Source organism: Equus przewalskii, chromosome 22, assembly GCF_037783145.1.
Source record: "Equus przewalskii isolate Varuska chromosome 22, EquPr2, whole genome shotgun sequence".
NCBI classification, from domain to species: Eukaryota; Metazoa; Chordata; class Mammalia; order Perissodactyla; family Equidae; genus Equus; species Equus przewalskii.
The window spans coordinates 53,409,495-53,429,172 of NC_091852.1; the positions used below are offsets into that span (position 1 = coordinate 53,409,495).

The 19,678-nt window shown below is 53.2% G+C and overlaps 1 protein-coding gene across 2 annotated transcripts in view; it reads left to right on the forward strand.

Annotated features, from left to right (window-relative positions):
- Positions 1 to 19,678, forward strand: part of BICD2 (BICD cargo adaptor 2) — a 50,220-nt gene that overhangs the window by 18,980 nt on the left and 11,562 nt on the right. For both annotated transcript variants that reach the window (XM_070590556.1, XM_070590555.1), the window contains exon 2: positions 10,167 to 10,379. In XM_070590556.1, the coding sequence (XP_070446657.1) occupies positions 10,167 to 10,379 (213 nt within the window). The remainder of the gene's footprint in view (positions 1 to 10,166; positions 10,380 to 19,678) is intronic.

Below are 19,678 nucleotides of genomic sequence, written 5' to 3' on the forward strand. Positions count from 1 at the left end.
CAGGGCTGAGTGTCTTTTCATGTGATTCTTTCCCATAGAAATATCTTCTCGGGTGAAGTATATGTTCATTTCTTTTATCTTTTTTTTTTTGGTGAGGAAATTCGCCCTGAGCTAACATCTGTGCCAACCTTCCTCTATTTCATGTGGGATGCTGCCACAGGATGGCTTGACGAGCAGTGCTAGGTCCGTGCCTGGGGTGTGAACCTGCGAACCCTGGGTCACTAAAGTGGAGTACATGAACTTAACCAGTACGCCACTGAGTAGCCCCTCTTTTACCCACTTTTTATTGGATTGTTTTTCTGATTGAGTTGTGAGAGTTTTTATATTCTGGATACAGGTCCTTTACCAAGTTTGTAATTTGCACAGATTTTCTCCCAGTCTATGACTTAACTTTCTTTCTTTTTTTTTTTTTTAATGAAGAGTTCTGGAGATTGGTTGCCTCACACTACTGAACTGTACACTGAAAAATGATTAAGATGGTAAAATTTATGTTGTGTATTTTATGACAATCACAAGATTCCTGGTTAAAAAAAAAAGTCCTAAGTTTTATCAATAAACGAATTATTTGTTTTACTGTTGTTTTTGACTCTGTCTGTTCGTGGTAGTGCTTTTTGTCTGGGAGTCGTATTTTGTCTGCTATTAGTGTAAGTATGCCAGCTTTCTTATGATTGTTGTTGCTTGGTAGATCTTCTTATTTCTGTTTGCTTTCAGCTTTCTGTGTCCTTATTTTTGTCCTGTGTGTCCCATAAATAGCGTGTAGCTGGACTTTGTGTAGGTGTGGTTTCTCACACAGTCACGTGCCGCGTAACTGTTGGGTCAGCAGCGGACCGCAGGCACGACGGTGGTCCCGTGTGATTCGTGCCGTGCAGCCTGGGTGTGTGGTCGTCTGTGCCATCTAGATCTGTGGAAGCACGCTCCGTGATGTTCACACATCCACAGAGTCACCTAATGATGCGCGTCTCAGGTCGTGTCTCTGTCGTTGAGTGACGCGTGACTCATCTGTGAGCTTGTTTTCTGTTTTTGTTTTAGATTCCACGTATAAGAGAGATTCTGTGGTATTTGTCTTTCTCTGTGTGATTGACTTCACTTAGCATAATGCCCTCGATCACCGTCATGCTCTTAACTTGTTTTTCAAACACCTTAAGTTCTTAGTTTTGAAGACCAGATTTCCAGTTTTTTCTTTCATGGGTCATGTCCAAGGTCGCAAACATTTTCTCTTATTTTCCCCTGGAAGTCTTATACCTTTAACATTTAAGCCTATGATCCATTTCTAATTAATTTCCGTATATGCCATGAGGGTGGATTGAAGTTCATTTTTTACATATAGATACTCATTTTTTTCCAGCACCATTATGTTAAAAAATTATCCCTTTTCCTCCAGATTGCCTTTTTCAGATCAGTTGGCCATACGTGTGGGTCTGTTTCTGTGCTCTGCATCCTCTTCAGCAGACCTCCTTGTCTGTCCTTATGCCAGTACTGTGCCGTCTTCCTTAGTGGAGCTTTATAAGTATTGAGCTCAGGTGGTGCTAGTCTTCCTTCTTTGGTTTTCTTTTTCAAACTCCTTTTGATTATTCCAAGTCCTCTGAATTTCCATATGAATTTTAGAACCAGCTCGTCCATCTCTACCAAAAAAATGCTGGGATTTTAATCAGCCTTGTAATGAATTGGAAGATCTGTTTGTGGAAAATTGATATCTTAACAATCTTGAGTCTTCTGGCCTATGAACATTTATTTAATTTTTCTCAACAATATTTTGTGGCTTTTAGTGTATAAGTCTTGTACATCTTCTGTCAGATTTAAGCATAAGCATTTGATATTTTGATGCTATTGTAAGTAGCATTTCTAAAATTTTCACTTTATTCCTAGTATATAGAAATAAGTTTGATTTTTGTATATTGATCTTGTATCCTGCCACCTAGCTAAACTTACTTCTTCTTTCTGGAGGCTTCTTTGTAGCTTCCTTTGGGTTTTCTGTGTAGACTGGTGTGATGTGTGAGTAAAGACAGTGCTGCTTTGTCCTTTGCAGTCTGGATGCCTGTAGTTTTCTTGCTTCCTTGGCTGTAGGCTGGGAGCCGTGGTGCACTGTGGAGCAGAGTGGGAGACTCAGTTTCCCGCATGGAGTAGTGTCAGCTGTCAGGAGTGGGAGAGGCCCTTCACCAGGCTACGGAAGCTACCGTCTGTTTGCTGAGCGTTTGTCAGGAGCGATGTTGGATTTTGTCAGATCATTTTCCTGCATCCTTTGAGGTGATCATGTGGATTTTCTTTTTTGCCTGTTAATATGCTGAATTACCTTGACTTTTCTCCTAATGTTCATGAACCCTGCATTGTTTGAATCAGCCCCTCACTGTATCACAATTTCTTATCCTTTTCACATATTGATGAATTCTATTTGACAAAATTTTGTGAAGAATTGTTTGCATTTATGTTCATCGGGATAGTGGCCTGTTGTTTTCTCTTTTATACTGTCTCTGGTTTTGGTCACAGGGTAATGCTGGCCTCATAAAATTAGTTGGAGAATATTCTCTCCATTTCAGTTTTTGGGGAGAGTTTGTGTACAGTTGGACTCACTTCTTCCTTACGTGTCTGGTAGCATTCACCAGCAAAGTGCCCTCTGGGCCCGGAACGTTCTCTGTGGGGCTTTCGTGGCACGTTCAAGTGCTGTGACGATGCAGGACCCCGGGTTGCCTGTCTCCTGAGGGGCTCTGTGGTTTGTGTCTTTCAGGGGTTGCTGTTTCATCCGAGTTGTCACACTTGTTGGTGTAGAGCTGTTGGTGGTGTTCCCTCATTATTCCTATTCATATCTGTAGTGCTGTCCCCTTTGTTCCTGCTGCTGGTCTTCTCCCCACCCGGGTGGTTTGGCTAGAGGTTTATCGATTTGATTGATCTTGTCAGAGAAGTTGCTTTTTTTTCTTTTCATTGATTTCTATTCTGATCGTTATTATTTGCTTTTTTTCCTTTGGGTTTCGTTTGCTCTTACTCTAGTTTGTTTGTCTTTAGTTTTTACTTTTTATTGAGGAAAAACATATAGAGCACAAATCATGAGTGTGAACTTTCACAGGCTGAACACACCCACGTGATAAGCCCCCAGGTCAAGAATCAGAACATCTCCAGCCGCAGAGCCCCCTTGAGGGCCTCCCTGACCCAGGAGAGGCCTGCCCTGACTTGTACCCCCAAAGCTGGTTGTGCTTATTCTGGGCAGTGTACGTGTAATTGGAATCACACAGTATATGCTCTTTGTGTCAGGCTTCTTTCACTCAACATTATGTGAGATTCATCTGTTGTCTGTATAAGAGTAATTTACTCATTTTCGTTTCTGTGTGGTATTCCGTCCTGTGACTATATGTCTCACAGTTTTTCCCTCTCCTGTTGACAGACACAGGGAAACTTTCTGGTTTGGGGCTTTTGTAAATAATTCTCCTGTAAACATGTCTTTTCACGCATGTGTGTAAGCATTCCTCTCCAGCGGGAGTGGGAACACTGGGTCATAGGACAGCTGTGTGCTCAGCGTTAGCACCTGCTGTTTTCCTCAGTGGTTGTACCAGTTACACTCCCGCCACCAGAGGATGGAGTTCATGAGTGTTTTAGGCTGGGTGTGACTACGTGTGTCCTAGTCTACCATCAGTACTGTCCAGTGTTTGTTGAGCAACTGATTGAGTGAATACACAAGCACACGGCTGAAAAAAGAGACAGTTGTGACTGGGGCTGGCTGAACTCTTGTCAGATACCATCTGGGCCCAAAGACCAGCCATAAACAAGAGTCAGCCCCTGCCCTAAGAAACACACAGCCAGTATGGAGGGTTTAAAACTGTGCTCCTCCCATTGACTGATGACTGGATAGAGAAGACGTGGTGTGTATATATACAACAGAATACTACTCAGCCATGAAAAAGACAAAATCATCCCATTTGCAACAACCTGGATGGACCTGGAGGGTATTATGCTAAGCAAAATAAGCCAGACAGAGAAAGACAAACGTCGTGTGACTTCACTCCTGTGTAAAATATAAACAAACAGTGGACAAAGAAAACAGTTACCAGGGGAAGAGGGGTAGGGGGTGGGCACGGGGGTGAAGGGGAGCACTTATATGGTGACAGTCAAGAAATAATGTACAACTGAAATTTCACAATGATGTAAAACTATTATGAACTCAATAATTTAAAAAAAAGATTAAAAAAACCCCTGTGCTCCAGTGAGCTTTATGGGCTCTGTGTTCAGTACAAGGGAACTTGAACTGTCTGGCACTGGGAGGTGAGGAGCATGGCAGCCATGAGGCACAGCTTGAAGGCCGTCATCCCTCTGCCTGGAGGAGGCCCCAGGGTCATTTGGGCGAAGGCCATCACCAGCTGTGTGTACACAGGGCCCAGGCTCTTGGCCTCGCGAGCCTCCGTGGTCTCCTATGTTGAGAGGGCTCCACCCCACAGGGCTGTGAGCTGCGCCTTGAGCTTTGCACACAGGGCCTGGTCGGGCTTTTAGGGTGCAAGCTGAGGTTATTGATTGGGTTGTTCTTTTTCCCTAACATAGTCAGTGCTGTAAATGTCCTCCTCAGAGCTTGCTTTAGTGGCCTATCACAAATTTGCATATTGATTTCATTTTCATTCAATTAAACATACTCTGGTTCCCTTTCAGCTTCTTCTTTCACCCATGCATTACTTAGAAGTGTGTTGTTGAGTCGCCAGATATTGGGGAATTTCCCAGAGATCTCCACACTTAATTCCCTGTGGTCGGAGCACACGCTTCGTGTGACCTGAGTCCTTTCCGTTTGAGGCACGTGTGAGAGCCAGTGTGGTCCGATGGGTGGATGCTTCTGTGCCTTGGATAAGAGTGTGTGCTGCTGCCCCAGGCGGGGTTCTGCCCCTGCCTCAGGCCGGTTGGTGCTTGTCCTCTGTGTCCATCCTGACGAGCCGTCCCATTGTTCTGTGAATTCTGGAGAGGTGGTGTTGAACTCTCCCAACTGGAGTTTTGGATGTCTGTTTGTTCTCGCAGTTCTGCCAGCTGTTGTTTCCTGTATTTTGTAGCTCTGCTATTAGGTGTATAAACATGTAGGCCTATGTTCTCTTTGTGAATTAACCTCCTTCCTCATTATTATGAAAAGACCCTCTCTCTCTGATAATATTCTTTGCTGTGAAATCCAGTTTATCTGATATTAATAGAGCCATTCCAGCTTTCTTTTGATGAGTGGTAGCATGGGTTATCATTTTTCATCCTTTAACTTTTTAAAACAACTTTATTTATAAATTCTTATACCATATCATTTACTGATTTAAAATGTGAAATTCACTGGCTTTTAGCATATTCACAGAGTTATGCATCTATTACCATAGTAATTTTAGAACATTTTCATTAGCTCAAAAAGACACCCCGTGGCGCTTAACTGACACCCCCTCCAACCTCCCCACGCCACCCCCAGCCCTGGCAACTCTTGATCAGCTTTCTGTCCCTAGGATTTGCCTGTTTAGATGTTTCATATAAATGAAATCATGCAGTATGTGGCCCTTTGTGCCTGGCTTTTTTCATGTAGCAGAATATTTTCAAGGTTGGTTTGTATTGTGCCATGGATTAGTAATTCATTTCTTTTTATTATCAAGTAACACTTCCTTGTATGGATAGACTACATTTTACTTATCCATTCATTAATTGATGGATGTTTGGATGGTTTCCACTTTTTGGCTATTATGAACATTTGTGTACAATTTTTGTGTGGATGTATGTTTTCATTTCTCTTGGGTCTGTATCTAAGAGTGGAATTGCAGGACCATATGGTAAGTGTATGTTTAACTCTTTGAGGCTCTGCCAGGCTGTTGTCCACAGCAGCTGCACCATTTTACATTCCCACCAACAATGCACAAGGGTTCCAGTTTTTCTATATCTTTGCCAGACTTGTTATTTTCCTTTTTTTTTGCTTGCAGCCATCCTAGTGGGTGTGAGGTGCTATCTCATTATGCTTGGACTTGCGCTTCCCTGATATATGTTGATGTTGAGCATCTTTTCATGTGCTTGTTGACCATTTGTTTATCTTCTTTGGAGAAATGTCTGTTCAAGTCCTCTGTCCATTTTTTAATTGGGTTGTTTGTCTTTTTATTGTGGAGTTATAGGAGTTCTTTATATATTCGGCATACTAGACCATTATCAGATATAAGGTTTGAAAATATTTTCTCCTATTGGGTAGGTTGCATTTTCACTTGATAGTGTCCTTTGATGCACAAATGTTTTAATTTTGGTGAAGTCCAATTTATTTTTTGTTGTTGGTTGTGTTTTTGGCGACACATGTTCCCATTGTCAACAAGGTCATGAAGATTTATTTATCCGTGTGTTTTCTTCTAAGAGTTGTGGTTTTAGTTCTTTATGTTTAGGTCTCTGATCCATTTTGAGTTAATTTTTTTTTTTTGAGGAAGATTAGCCCTGCGCTAACTGCTGCCAATCCTGTTTTTGCTGAGGAAGACTGGTGCTGAGCGAACATCTGTGCCCATCTTCCTCTACTTTATATGTAGGACGCCTGCCACAGCATGCCGTGCCATGTCTGCACCCGGGATCCAAACCAGCAAACCCCGGGCTGCTGAAGCGGAACGTGTGCACTTAATCGCTGCGCCCCTGGGCCCGCCCCTATTTTGAGTTAATTTTTGTACCTGATGCAGAGTCAGGATCCAACTTCGTTTTTTCCTGTGGATTTCCATCTGTTCCAGTGCCGTTTGCTGAGAACTGTTCTTTCATCACTGAATCATCTTTGTACCCTTGTCAAGGGCAGATGACCCCCAAGCAAGGGTTTCTTTCTGGACTCTCTTGTGCCCTTGGTCTATAGTGTCTGTCCTTATGCCAGTACCGCACTGCTTTGATCATTGTAGCCTCATATTAAGTTTTGAAAGCCAGAATTTGAGTCTTCCCACTTGTTCTTTTTCAATATTGTTTTAGCTGTTCTGGGCCCCTTGCAATTCCTTATGAATTTCCATTTCTGCTGAAAAAGGCCATTGGAATTTTGATGGGGATTGCATTGAATCTCCAGTTAATTATCTTTTAAAGGGACTTAAATAATAAGATAAACAAGTCATTTACCCACATAATTACCATTTCTGGTGCTTTTCACTCCTCGTAAATCTAGATTTGCATCTGGTGTCGTTTTTCTTTGCCTGAAGGATTTTAACACTTGGCAATGCAGGCCTGCTGGTGATGAACTCTTTCAGCGTTTGTTTGTCTGACATCTTTGTTCCACGTCTGTTTGTGGACAGTGTTCAGTGGCTAGAGCACTGTGGTTGATGGGTTTGGTTTTTTTTTTCAAGATATTGCTCCACTGTCCCCAGGCTCATCAGAGGAGTCCGCTGTTATGTTTGCTGTCTGCCTTCTCTTCTGGCTGATGTTAGTCTTCTCCCTGCATCACTGGTTTTCAACAATTTTGTGATATGCCTTGGTGTAGTTTTCTTCATGTTTCTTGTGCTTGGGGGTTGACGAGCTGCTAGTATTTGTGGATTGATAGTTTCCATCAAATCTGGGAAATTTTTAGCCAGCGTTTCTTCAAGCCTTCTTCCTGCACACCCCTCTTCCTGCCCCCGGGACGCCCGTTACTGTGTGCAGGGTGCCTTGCGTGGTCCCTCAGCTCGCTCGTGCTGTTTGGTTTTCATCCTTCTTTTCTCTGAGTGTTTCACGTTGGGTAGACTCACTGCTTCTTCAGGTTACTTGCCTTTTCTTTTGCATGCGTGATCTGCTGTTAATCCTGCCCAGGTGCCTTTTCATCTCCTGCCTCCTGAGCCTGCGGAACTCAGGCCCGCCGTGTCTCGCACTGTCACTCGGTCAGTCTGGGCTCCTCTCGACCTCTAGACCGTGGACTGGCTTCCCTGACCCTTTGTGGGCCGAGTCGCCTGTGACCGGGTGCCAGGCTCTGCATTTCGCCATGTCGGGAGAAGGTGCCGTTACTCCTGTGTGTGTTCTCCACTTTGCTCTGGGATATAGTTTGATCCTTTTGGGTTTTGCCCTTAGGCTTTGTTGGTTGGGACCAGAGTGCATTTCCCTGGCTCCACAGTGGCCTGGCCCTGTGAGTGCTCCCCTCTGGCTGGTGGAACAAGTGTGGCTTCCTGCCTGTGCAAGCCATGAACTGTCCCTCCAGGTGGTCCTGCCGTCCTCCATGGCTTCCCTTCAGGCTCGCGCTGGCCGTCTGTCCCCTGCAGAGACACGGGGCTCGGGGCTCGGCTGTCCACGGATTGGCCGCCTTTGCTGCCTTGTTCACCGTCTTCCAGCACCATCCCCTCCACTCAGGCCTCCTGGCCGCCTTGGTCTCTCTGCACCGTGGCTAGAGCTGCTCCTTGCTCCTGGGGATTGGGGGCCGTTGTGGAGCACCCCCCGTGCCCCGCCTTTCGTTGCCTGGTGTCCAGCGACTTGAACACCGATCCTCAGCCTCCTGGAGTTCCGTTACTTTTAGTTCTCCCCACGGGAGGTAGATCTGATGCGGGGTCGGTGAGCCAAGGAGTTGAAAGAAAGATTTCTTAGGCTCTTAAGATCGGGCAGTAGTGCTCTTTTATTTAGAGAATAGAATAGCATGGGGACAGGACCCATGGGCAGTCAGAGTTTCTGCTGCCCCAAGTTGAGGGTTAGAGCTAAATTTAAGGCATAGGTATGTGAGTTATCTCTTTACAAGACAAAGAATATGTAAAAAAGTTAAAGGGGTATCAGTGCCAGTAGGGTCCGGCCATTTGGCGGTCCCACAACTTTTGGATAAGAATCAAACCGGATTGAATAAATGGCAGAAGTCACCGCTTGAATTTTATCCTCAGCTAAAGACAAAGGAGGATTTGGGGGGGGGGGGGGGTCAGTTACATGAGGTTGCCAGACAGTAACCAACTTAAGTTCTTGCCTCTGGCATTGATTAAGAGCTTCTAGAGATAAGACCATCCCCCTTCTTCCTGACACAGAGAGGGAGGCATCTTCACAGATAGAGGTTTCCCTTAGAAATGTAAATGTTTCCCAACAAAGGGGCAAACAAATTCCACTCCTTGGAGCCTGAATCTCTTCTGTAGTTTTAAAACTAACCAGCCTAAAAATCCTCATCATAAGCCATTTTAAAATTAAGCAGCCTAAAAATCCTCATCAGATCCAGTCCCTGTGGCTGTTTTGTCTTGGCGGGAGGTGCAAGTCTCCAGCTCCACTGTCTTTGAGAAGCCGTGTGGAGCTCCTGGGCCAGGCTGGGAGCTGGACAGAGGTGAAGATTCGGGCCTAGGCCAGCAGGCCCAGACTTGTGTCAAACAGGAAATGGGTGGAAATGTTCCTCTCTCTCTCAAGAGATAAGGGCCTCGGTCTCCAGGAATCCTCTCTCAACTTGCTTTCCTTCCCTGAGCCAGGAGCCCTGTAGAGAGAGAGCGTCTCCCAGAGGTCTGCATGGTGGCCAGTGGGTAGGGGCCTCTGGAGAGGATGGAGAGTGAGGCCTGCCGGGGTCCCGTCCTGGCTCCTGGGGTGGTGCAGAGTGGGAGGGAAGGAGAAGCAGAGGCGCTTTCTGGGGGCCTGGCCCCTCTCCTGTGGGGACATGACCTGGTGGGAGGTCCCGTCTGGGACCCAGGTGTGGACTGGGCAGGCTGGCACCATTTCTGATTGCCGTTGCTCATGGACTCCTCCCTGAGCTCCACAGCCCTCACTGGGTCTGTGGTGGCATCCTCTCCTCTCTGCCTGGGTCTTCAGCTCTGCATCCAGGCCCTGGCCAGGCGAGTGGAGTCTCCTGACTTGGGACATGTGGTCCTGTTGGCTGGTTCTGAATGTCCTGGTTCACGTTCCTGTCCCCTCACTCGGGCCAGGCCTGGATGAGTGAACAGAGGCGTCAGGGTCAGGCAGCGGGGGAGCATCTCACCGAGCCTCAGTTTCCCCATCTGGAGGGGGCCTCGCACCCACCCTGGTCCTAGGGGCTTCCCTGCCCAGCCCCCAGGCAGGGCCTGGTTCCGCAGAGGGACTGTGCTGCAGCGATGTCAGCTGGGCCTCCTCTCCGTGTGTTCCACTGGGGGTCCCACCCTTACCTCGCCCCCTCCTTGCCCAGTCTCCAGGCCGGTCCTTGACTTGCTAGGCCCTCTTTAGTCCTGCCCCTGGGATCCCCAGACCCTCTGCGTCCCATCTGTAGGCCCCTCTACCCCTCCTTAGCCCCATGTCTGGCCACAGGACTGGTGCTGGGCTCTCTCTCATGAGCGTCTTGTCTCTGCCAGGCGTTCGGACAGGCGCACACAAACCACAAGAAGGTGGCCGCAGACGGCGAGAGCCGGGAGGAGAGTCTGATCCAGGAGTCGGCCTCCAAGGAGCAGTACTACGTGCGCAAGGTGCTGGAGCTGCAGACGGAGCTGAAGCAGCTGCGCAACGTGCTCACCAACACACAGTCGGAGAACGAGCGCCTGGCCTCAGTGGCGCAGGAGCTGAAAGAGGTTAGCAGTGGGCCTGGGCGGGGCCTGGGCGGGGTGAGGGTGTCTGTGGACTCGGGCTGGGATGTGGGCTGCTGAGAGTTGGGGGTGGGGGACCACACCATCAGTCATCCCACCTGCCCGCCCAGCCTCTCATGGTGCGGAAGGGCCCGAGTGGACGGTCCCAGCTCTGCACTTGAGCTAGTGTGAATCCTGGGTCCCACGGGCAGCCAGCCTGTTCCTCTTCCGGAAAACAGGACTGTAGCATCTGCCTGCCAGCTCCTGACATCGAAGTCAGAAGGGGCTGCCATGAATGGCTCCCGGGACCAGCTTAGCCCCTCATGGGCACCTGGCCATGAGAGGCCTGGCTGAATAGAGAGGGGAGGGCAAGCAGTCAACTGCCCTCAGAGGGAGGTGGAAGCCCAGGCTGCTGCCCCCAAGATGGGGTGAGACAGTGGCAGGGTCAGCAGGCGTAGCCAGAAGTCCACATGAGTGCAGTCCTGGCCGTGGTCTTGGGGACCCTGGTCCTTGGAGCCCCCAGGTTCTCATCAGGAAGGGTGAGAGGCCTTGTTCTGGGCCCAGGGAGACCCACCCTCTACTCTCTGTTCTCTTGGGGGGCAGTGACAGGTGACCAGATGGGTAAATGGTTCTGAGCGGTGGGCAGCTCTGAGGTCAACATCTCAGACAGGAGAGTTTGTGGTGGTCAGGGTCCCACAGAGCTGGGAGGGGACACTGGCGAGGTTTGGGACGGAGCCCAAGGTCTGACAGCAGCAGGCAGTGGGCAGCAGTCACCGTCCCTCCCCTGCTGCAGTTTGGGGTCAGCCTGTTGCCCGAGTGGAGCTTGGCCTGCATCCATTGGGTGGGCAGCCCTTGGAGGCTGGGAGCCAGAGTGCACGATCTGGTTTTCTCCTTTGGGATTGCTGTGGTCGGGGTCCTTGGTGCAGCACCCTCCTTGGTGCTGTCGGCCAGGCCCCTTTTTCCAGAAAAGCCCGGCCAGGCCCCTTTTTCCAGAAAAGCCAGTACAGGCGGTCTGCCCAGCCTGGGCACATTCTGCCCCTTCCCTCTTCCAGGAGGGCCTGTTACAGGCTGTCAGGAGGGCATGGATCCTGCTGACTCCTGGCTTTGGGCATCAGGAAATGAGCTCAGCCCGTCCTACATGCTGTGAGAGAAGAGCAGGTCTGGTGGGGCCGGGATTCCTGCTGTTCCTGTTGGGGCATCAGGAAGAAGCCTGCTGCTCCCCGCCCCGTGCACCCCGCCCCACCTGTGCCCTTCGCAGGCATTGTGGGATGGGCCGCATGGAGCCTTCTTGTGTTCCTGGTTTGGGTGGATGTTCCTCACTGCCACCTGCTTGGACCAGAACCCTGGTCACTGTCCCCACCATCATCAGCTCTGTCTGTCCCCGTCACTCTTCTGCCAGTCCTGGTCCTGTCACTTCGGCTTGAGCTGCTGTGCTGAGCTCCTCGGTGGCCTCAGGTATGGTGATCGCCCCCCCACACACCATCATGAGGCTCACACCCAAGGCTCAGGCCTGGCTGAGGAGCTTGGACCAAGAGGACATGATGTCAAGCACTGTCCTCCAGAAGCACCAGCCCATGCCTGCCTTGGTGTGACCCGGCCACGCAGGCCATGTGGGGTCGCCCGAGGAGATAAGCTTCCACGAGGAAGGTGTCTGCATCCCGGGGCCCAGTCCTGCCACTGTCCACGTTCAGTGACTGATGGACTAGCCGCGCTGTGCCCTCTGACCCACCCCCATCCTTCCTCCCTGCGATGACGGACTTAGGTGTCGATCTCCTCATGCCCAACTCTCCAGGAAGACCCTGTGGCCTCTGTCATGTGGCCCCTGTAACGGTCAGCATGTGGGACAGTTCCAGCTGCCCATAACTCATAACTCATCTGCTTGGTGACTCTCTGGGCTTCTGGTCACTTCCTTCATCTCACAGGTGGAGAGACCAAGGTGCTGTGTTCCTAAGGTCACTGGGCCGGCAGCTCTAGGGTCCTGACCTCTGACTTCTGCACAGTATGGACAGGTCCAGCCAGCTTTGGTCCTAGGACGTGGTCTTGGGCTCCATTTTGCAGATGGAGAAGTAGAGTCCCAGGGAGCCAGCTGGAGGCAAAGTCAGGTTAAGAAGACCAGCGTCCACCTGGACAGGGTGACTGGTCCACTGTGACCCTGCCCTGGCTGTATCAGTGGACCCCATCCTTCCTGTCCCACTGGACCCTGTCCTGGCCTTCCTGGTGGACCCTGTCCTTCCTGTAATGGTGGACTGTGTTCTAGTGGACCTCTGTGAGTCTTGGGCCCTGCACATGCCCAGGAGTGAGTGACAGAGATGTCCCAGCAAAGTCCCCTCTCTCACACCGCATGGGTCGGGAAAGGGCTTGTCTCCTGCCTGCTGGCATCTGGGCTGCGGGAGCCTCCTGGAAGGAAGCTGAGCATCAGGTCACAGCTGAGGTGGCTGGTGGGTCAGCAGGGGCAGTGCTGGCAAGCTCTGCAGCATGGGGTGGATGAGCTGGGACAGGAGGACACCCGTGTCTGGAGCCAGGGGATGGAGGATGGGGACTGTCATGTGGGTAGGTGGCCCAGAGACAGGAGGGGACGGGTGTGTGGAGGAGGCAGCAGGGGTGGGGCCCCGCAGTGGGAGGAGGAGCTGGAGGCCTGGATGGGTCCTGAGGGAACAGACCCTGTGAGGAAGCACACGTTCCTCCTGGGGAGCAGGGCTGGACTGACTTGCTTGGGGCACGTGCAGCATTCCCCCAGGAGATCAGGGCAGTTGGCGAGGGAGTGTCCGCAGGGGCAGGGTGGACGCCCCTGCCTGGGCAGCCTGCACAGGGTGAGCTCACTCCACCCCCACCTGTGAAATTACACATGAGAAACACTCCCTGCCCGGGCACGTTGGGGTTCCCCAGATTCTCAGGACCCCCAAGGGAAGGTGCCCCCCGTTCTGTTCCCCCTCAGACCCCGGCTGGTGCCCAGCAGTTGCAGTTGTGGGTACCAGGGCTTCCTAGGAGCCGATATCTAGTTTATTACGTTTACCTAATTTTAAGATTTTATATTTTTCCTTTTTCTCTCCAAAGCCTCCCGGTACATAGTTGGATATTCTTAGTTGTGGGTCCTTCTAGTTGTGGCATGTGGGACGCCACCTCAGCATCGCCTGATAGGCGGTACCATGTCTATACCCAGGACTTGAACCGACGAAACCGTGGGCTGCCTGCAGCGGAGCGCGCGAACTTAACCACTTGGCCACGGGGCCGGCCCCCGTTTACCTAATTTTAATGACGTGTGACCAATCCCGTGTGCATCATGGCTGCAGTGTGCACAGAGTTCTGGAACCTTCCCCGGCCCTGCAGAAGCCACATTGCCTGGCCTCTCCCAGGACTCTGGTCAGACTAGCTTCAGTGTCTGCCTCAGGACAGTGGGCCAATCCTGGGCAGTCACTCATCACCTCCCTGGAACCCGGTGGGACAGGGGTGGCAGGAGGCAAGGCTGGGTCCAGGCCCACCGGGCCCAGAGGAGAGAGCCCCCACCCCTGGGATTGCTGCCCCTGCCTTGCCTCACTGTGCTGTCTGGCTGGCATGGTTGTTGCTGGTCCCCAGGTCTCCTCCCCACGTGCCCTCCTGACCCTGGTCACCTTGCTCCCCCTCCCCTTGCCCACCAGAGCCCCTGTGGCCACAGCCCAGGCTGCAGGACTCCACAACCCAGGGTGTCGCATCGCTGCTCCAGAACATTCCGGGCAGGGAGTCCCCCTGCCGTGTCTGTCCCAGGGCCTGGGGCCCCCACCATGGGCCTTGGTCCCTCCTCCAGGAGTGGACTGGGAAAGTGGGTGGAGGCCCGGCCAGAAGAACAAAGGCCTCACTCGTTGTGGTCCTGCACTGTGACCTGCCAGTGCCTCCCACCCTAAAGCTGCTTCTCTGCCCTCTGGTGTGAGTCCCGTCTGCGTGCTCCTTTGTGGGCCTCTGCATGGTTTCCTGTGGAAGGGGAGTGTCTGCCCACACCCCCTCAGGGCACCAAGGGGGCGGAGGCGTGAGTGTGCGGGGTGACACAGGGGCTTTGAGGGGCACAGGAGACGTGACTGACCCAGCAGATCCCTGCTGGGTTCCCGAGGCTGGCACAGTCACACTGTTTTTGCCAATGAGTAACTGAGGTCCAGAGGTCCCGTGGAAGGGGGAGCTGAGGTGGGACCCCTTGCGCCCACCTTCTCCATCTGGCCTGCGCCACGTCGGGTGAGGCCTCCCATGTCTGCTGTGGCTGCCCCTCTTCAAGGCTGCTGTTGAGAGGCTCACCTGGCGAAGGTTCCCCCCCTTGGGGAACACCGAACCCCACGGTGGCCAGTTGGAGCTTGCCTGAGCCCTCAGTGGCTGGGCGTGTGCCAGGCGCAGGCACCCAGGCCTGGTGGTGCGGGGTGGACGCTCCATCGTCATGGGAAGTGCAGGGTGGGTGTTTGGGTCCAGCAGCTTCAGCAGACAGCTGCGCCCTCGCCTGCTGGCTGGTATCCTGGGGTAGCTTGTGACCTGGGCGTGCCTCACCCTGCTGCCCTTAGGGCCCACCTGTGGCCTTCAAAGACCTGCACGCCCTTTGTCAGCCCTGGTGCTTACGACAGGAGCCCTTGCTGGCCTGGTGACACATAAGGCAAGACAGGACTGCTGGGGCTCTGGAGACCTGCATGGGCCCCACTGAGCACATCTGTCCTGTCTGGAGCTGGGAAGGTCGCGTCTGCCTTGGCCGTGGGAGCTGCCCAAGTCTCTGTTTCCACACCTGGAGGGCCTTCCTGGTCTGCTGGTGTTGACGCGCAAACCCGTGGGGAGCTGGCGGGTTCCAGATCCTCCCCTTGGCTTCCTCCTCGCCTCGCCGGGTGGCCGTGTTGGGGCACGCCGCACGTGTTGGAGCCCGCCTGCGCTCCTAGCGCTGTGGCTTAGTGAGGAAAGCGGGAGGAGGTGCCAGGCGTTTCCAGCAGGGTCTGAGCAAGCCCTGCCTGTGTGTTCACGGAGAGTGCAGAGGCTCTATGTGGAGCGGTGGGGTGGGGCTCCAGGGCTCACGGAGCCGTGGGGGCTATGAGAGGCTCTGCAGCACTTATCAGGAGAGAGAGGACAGATGGGGGGGGGGGCGGCGCAATGTTGACGGTGTTTCTCAGCTGACGGGAGGTGGGGGAGTGGTTGGGCAGACTGGCATTATGGCTGCTCCTATGGCCTGCAACGGGGTGGGATGGCGCATCAGTTGGGTGTGCACAAAGCCCGCAGCTTCCCCGCCAGCTGCCCTCACTGCCGCCTTCAGAGTGGAGCTGAGGCTCTGCCAGGGGAGCTGAGTGTGGCGACCACGGGGTGTTTCCTTCCCAGGCACCCTGCGCCCCCGCCATGAGAAGGCAGGGCTGAGTCACTGCCTCCTGTCCTCTCGGTGGCCTTGCGCCTGCCTGAACCAGTCCGAGCCATCCTAGCCTTCACCACCTCGCAAGGTGTAGGTCCCCACGAGCACACATCCGTGTGGTCGCTGCCACCCACGAGGGCAGCAGGCACCCAGTGAGGACGTCTGGGTCATGTCCCTGCCCCTTGGAACTTCGAGTAGGGGTGAGCATGGTGCCCTCCCCACAGAGGCAGGCGCCTGGTGTGGTGCTGATAGCCCTACAGATGCATCGTGCTCTCCTTCCCCATGTTGGCGCCCGCACACCACACACCTCTGTCCAGGTGCTCTAGGCTCTCCCATTATCTGACCCCAACCCCCAGGGGGCAAGACCCAAATCTGTGTTCATTTCCCCAGGCTTCAGGCAGCAGAAACTGATCCCCTCACGGTTCAGGGTGCCAGACGCCCAAGTCCAGGCGTCAGGATGGCCTGTTTCTTCTGGTGGCCCTGCGGGTGTCCGCCATGCACCTCTGCCAGCTCTTGGCGGCTGCCAGCGACCTTGTGTCCCGGATGCGTCAATCCAGTCTCTGCCTGCTCTTCCCAGGGCCTTCTCCTGCTGTCTGTGTCTCCAGCTCTCCCTCTTCTAAGGTCTCAGTCACCGGATTAGGCCCGCCCTAATCCCTTGCACCTCAGCTCAACTGCACTGTGTCTGCAAAGGCCCTGTCTCCAAGTAAGGTCCTGCTCACAGGTTCTTGGTTAGCACTTCAGCATGTCTTTATGGGGAACACAGTTAAACCCATGACAGTCTACCCTCTGGCCCCCATAAGTCGTATTCTTCCCACATGCAAAGTTTATTTACCTCATCCTCACATCCCAAGAAGTCTTAGCTGGTTTCAGCATCGACTCTGAGTCCCAGATCTCATCTAAACCCTCTAACTCAGGCTGGCTGAGACTCCGGGGATGGTCTGTCCTGCGGTGAGCTTCCTCCCTGTGCAGACGGCTGCTTCCAGAGCACAGTGGTGGGGCAGGCGGAGGAGAGATGTTCCTGTTCTGAGGGAGAGGGAAGGGAAGGCAGGAAGGAGTGCGGTCCCAGCCAGTCCGCAGCCTGGCCAAGGAAGCCCCGCTCTCAGGGCCTGAGGGCCCTGGGGCCCTGTACCCCACCCTGGGGGGCCAGGAGGAATGGGCCTGCTGGCCACACAGGCCACAGGTGTGAGCTGCCCCTCGGTGCCCTCGGACACGCTTCCTCCCCTTGTGCCATGAGGACAAGCTGAGTCGTTCCCAGAGCTTCGAGGTCTGGTTCTTTTCTGCTTACCAGTTCTCCCCTCAGTTTCTCCTTTCACCTTTTATTATAGGCAGCAAGGAGAACCCGTCCAGGTTCTTGGTGACTCAGCCAGGTTTCTGCTGCTTCACAACAGGGACGGCCTTTCCTCGGTCCCTTGTCCCCCCCGGTCTCAGCAGGAGCGCCTGTCGCTGCTTCCCCTGCTCCCCGTGTCTTTCTTGACACGGCATTTGCTGAGACAGCGCAGCTCTCTCTGCGGCTCTGCTCGCTCCCCTAGAGCATGCTGGAAGCGGTCATGTTGATGCCGGCGCTCTCCTGGCCCGGCCATCCCCCGCTCCATGTGTGTCCACATTTTCAGTGTTGGTCACAGCAGCGCCTCCCTCCTGGTACTAGGCTTGGGTCCGTTTTCTTGGGCTGCCCTAACACATTACCACAGTTGCTGGCTTAGAGCGACGGCAGTTCCTCCTCTTAGGTTCGCGTCTGCAGCGAGGGTGTTGGCGGGGCCGTGCGCCCTTTGGGGCCTCTCTGGCTCCTGGAGGTGGCAGCCCTCGGCATTCCTTATCTGTGCCCGCATTGCTCCAGTCTCGGCTTCAGTTGGCACCTTCTCTTTGTATGGCTCCATGGCTCTGACAGGGCTGGCGCTCGGGCTGTGGCCTCCTGGCGGTCATACCCTTTCCGGGGAGTTGAGCAGACCAGCGGCCAGGGACCGCTTCTGTGGCACGCTGTACTGGCTGCTCTGTGGGCCAGACTCCAGGCCTGCCTTCAGTGTGGCACCCCTCCCCACCTGCTCAGGACCTTCCTCGGAGGCAGCTGACACCCGCGGGTGACTTGCGTGCGTCTGCGGGCGACTTTAGGGAGCCCCAGGGGACGGGATGGAGCCCAGAGCGGTGCCAGCGTGACCGGCACTCAGCAGTGGAGGAGCGAGTGGCACCCTTGGCGTGGTCAGGTGCTGAGCACAGCGCCTGTACAGACGGCACCCATGGGAGGTCCCCTGAGCAGGCCGGCTCCATGCGCCATCCAGGTCCGCTTCTGCGAACAGCCAGGGACGGAAAGCAGGTTGGTGGGTGCTGATTGTGTGTGGTTTCTTTTCAGGGTGGTGGAAAGGTGGGACCAGATAATGCTTCCCAGCTCTGGACACACTAGAACCGCTGAATTGTGCACTTTCAGTCAATGAACCTTACGGTGTGTGGGTTACGTCTCAGTAAAGGACAGAGACGACCCCTGTGCAGGAAGGCTCGATGTGGTTCAGCTCAGCAGGGCTCCTGGGTGCAGCCCAGGCACGTGGATTCGGGGGAGCAGAGGGCTCTGCCCTGGGCAGTCAGGCTAGCCTGTGCTCTCGTCTCCCTCTGTTCTCTTTCCATCCACCTCAGGGCCAGTTTCTGAGGGCAGTTGTGGAATTTTAAATAAAGCCCGTTCACAGGCACAGGAGTGTAACTTGTTCACAGCCAACCCTGCCTCCTCTGATTGTCTCACCTCCGTGTCCTCCCACGCTGCGTGGACAGGTGCCCCCACAGGTACATTGGGCTGAACTGCAGGTGGGGAGCACCCAGCCTGCATTACCAAGCAGTGCAGCGAGCAAACACAGTCATGGTTCTAACCTCCTGGTCATCGCATTAGTGCTGAGGGCTCTCCAGAAAAGTAGACCAGTAGAGAGTGTGTGTGTGTGTGTGTGTGAGAGTGATGGGTCTGTGTGTGTGTGTGTGTGATGGAGGGTGTGAGTGTGAGTGATGGGGGATGTGTGTGATGGAGGTTGTGAGTGTGAGTGATGGAGGGTGTGTGTGTGAGAGTGATGGAGGATGCGTGAGTGTGAGTGGGTGAGTGTGAGTGATGGAGGGTGTGTGTGTGTGAGTGATGGAGGGTGTGTGTGTGATGGAGGTTGTGTGTGAGTGATGGAGGGTAGGTGAGTGTTGGAGGGTGTTGTGTGAGTGTGAGTGATGGAAGGTGTGAGTGATGGAGGGTATGTGTGAGTGATGGTGTGTCTGTGAGTGTGAGTGATGGAGGGTGTGTGTGTCAGTGAGTGATAGAGTGTGAGTGGTGGAGGGTGTGAGTGTGAGTGATGGGGGTGTGTGTGATGGAGGGTGTGAGTGTGAGTGATGGAGGGTGTGTGAGTGATGGAGGGTGTGTGAGAGTGCGTGTGATGGAGGGTGTGAGTGTGAGTGGATGGTGTGTGTGTGAGTGTGAGTGATGATGTGAGTCTGAGTGATGGAGGGTATGTGAGTGATGGAGGGTATGTGAGTGTGAGTGATGGTGTGAGTGTGAGTGATGAAGGTGTGAGTGTGAGTGATGTGAGTGTGAGTGATGGAGGGTGAGAGTGTGAGTGATGGAGGGTGTGAGTGTGAGTGATGGAGGGTGTGTGTGATGGAGGGTATGTGAGTGTGAGTGATGGTGTGAGTGTGAGTGATGGAGAGTGTGAGTGTGAGTGATGGATGGTGTGTGAGTGTGAGTGATGATGTGAGTGTGAGTGATGGAGGGTGAGTGATGGAGGGTGTGTGTGTGAGTGTGAGTGCGTGGGTGGAGAGAGAGAAAGAGATTTATGGTGAGGAATTGGCTCCACCACTGGAGGCTCTGGCAGGTCCAAAATCTGCAGGATGGGCCAGCTGGCTGGAGACCCAGGGAGGAGTCCTTGTTGCAAGGAGTCCGAAGGCTGTGAAGAGGTAGAATTTTCTCTTCCTGAGAATTCTAGTCCTTTTTTTTTTTTTTTGTAAAGATTTTATT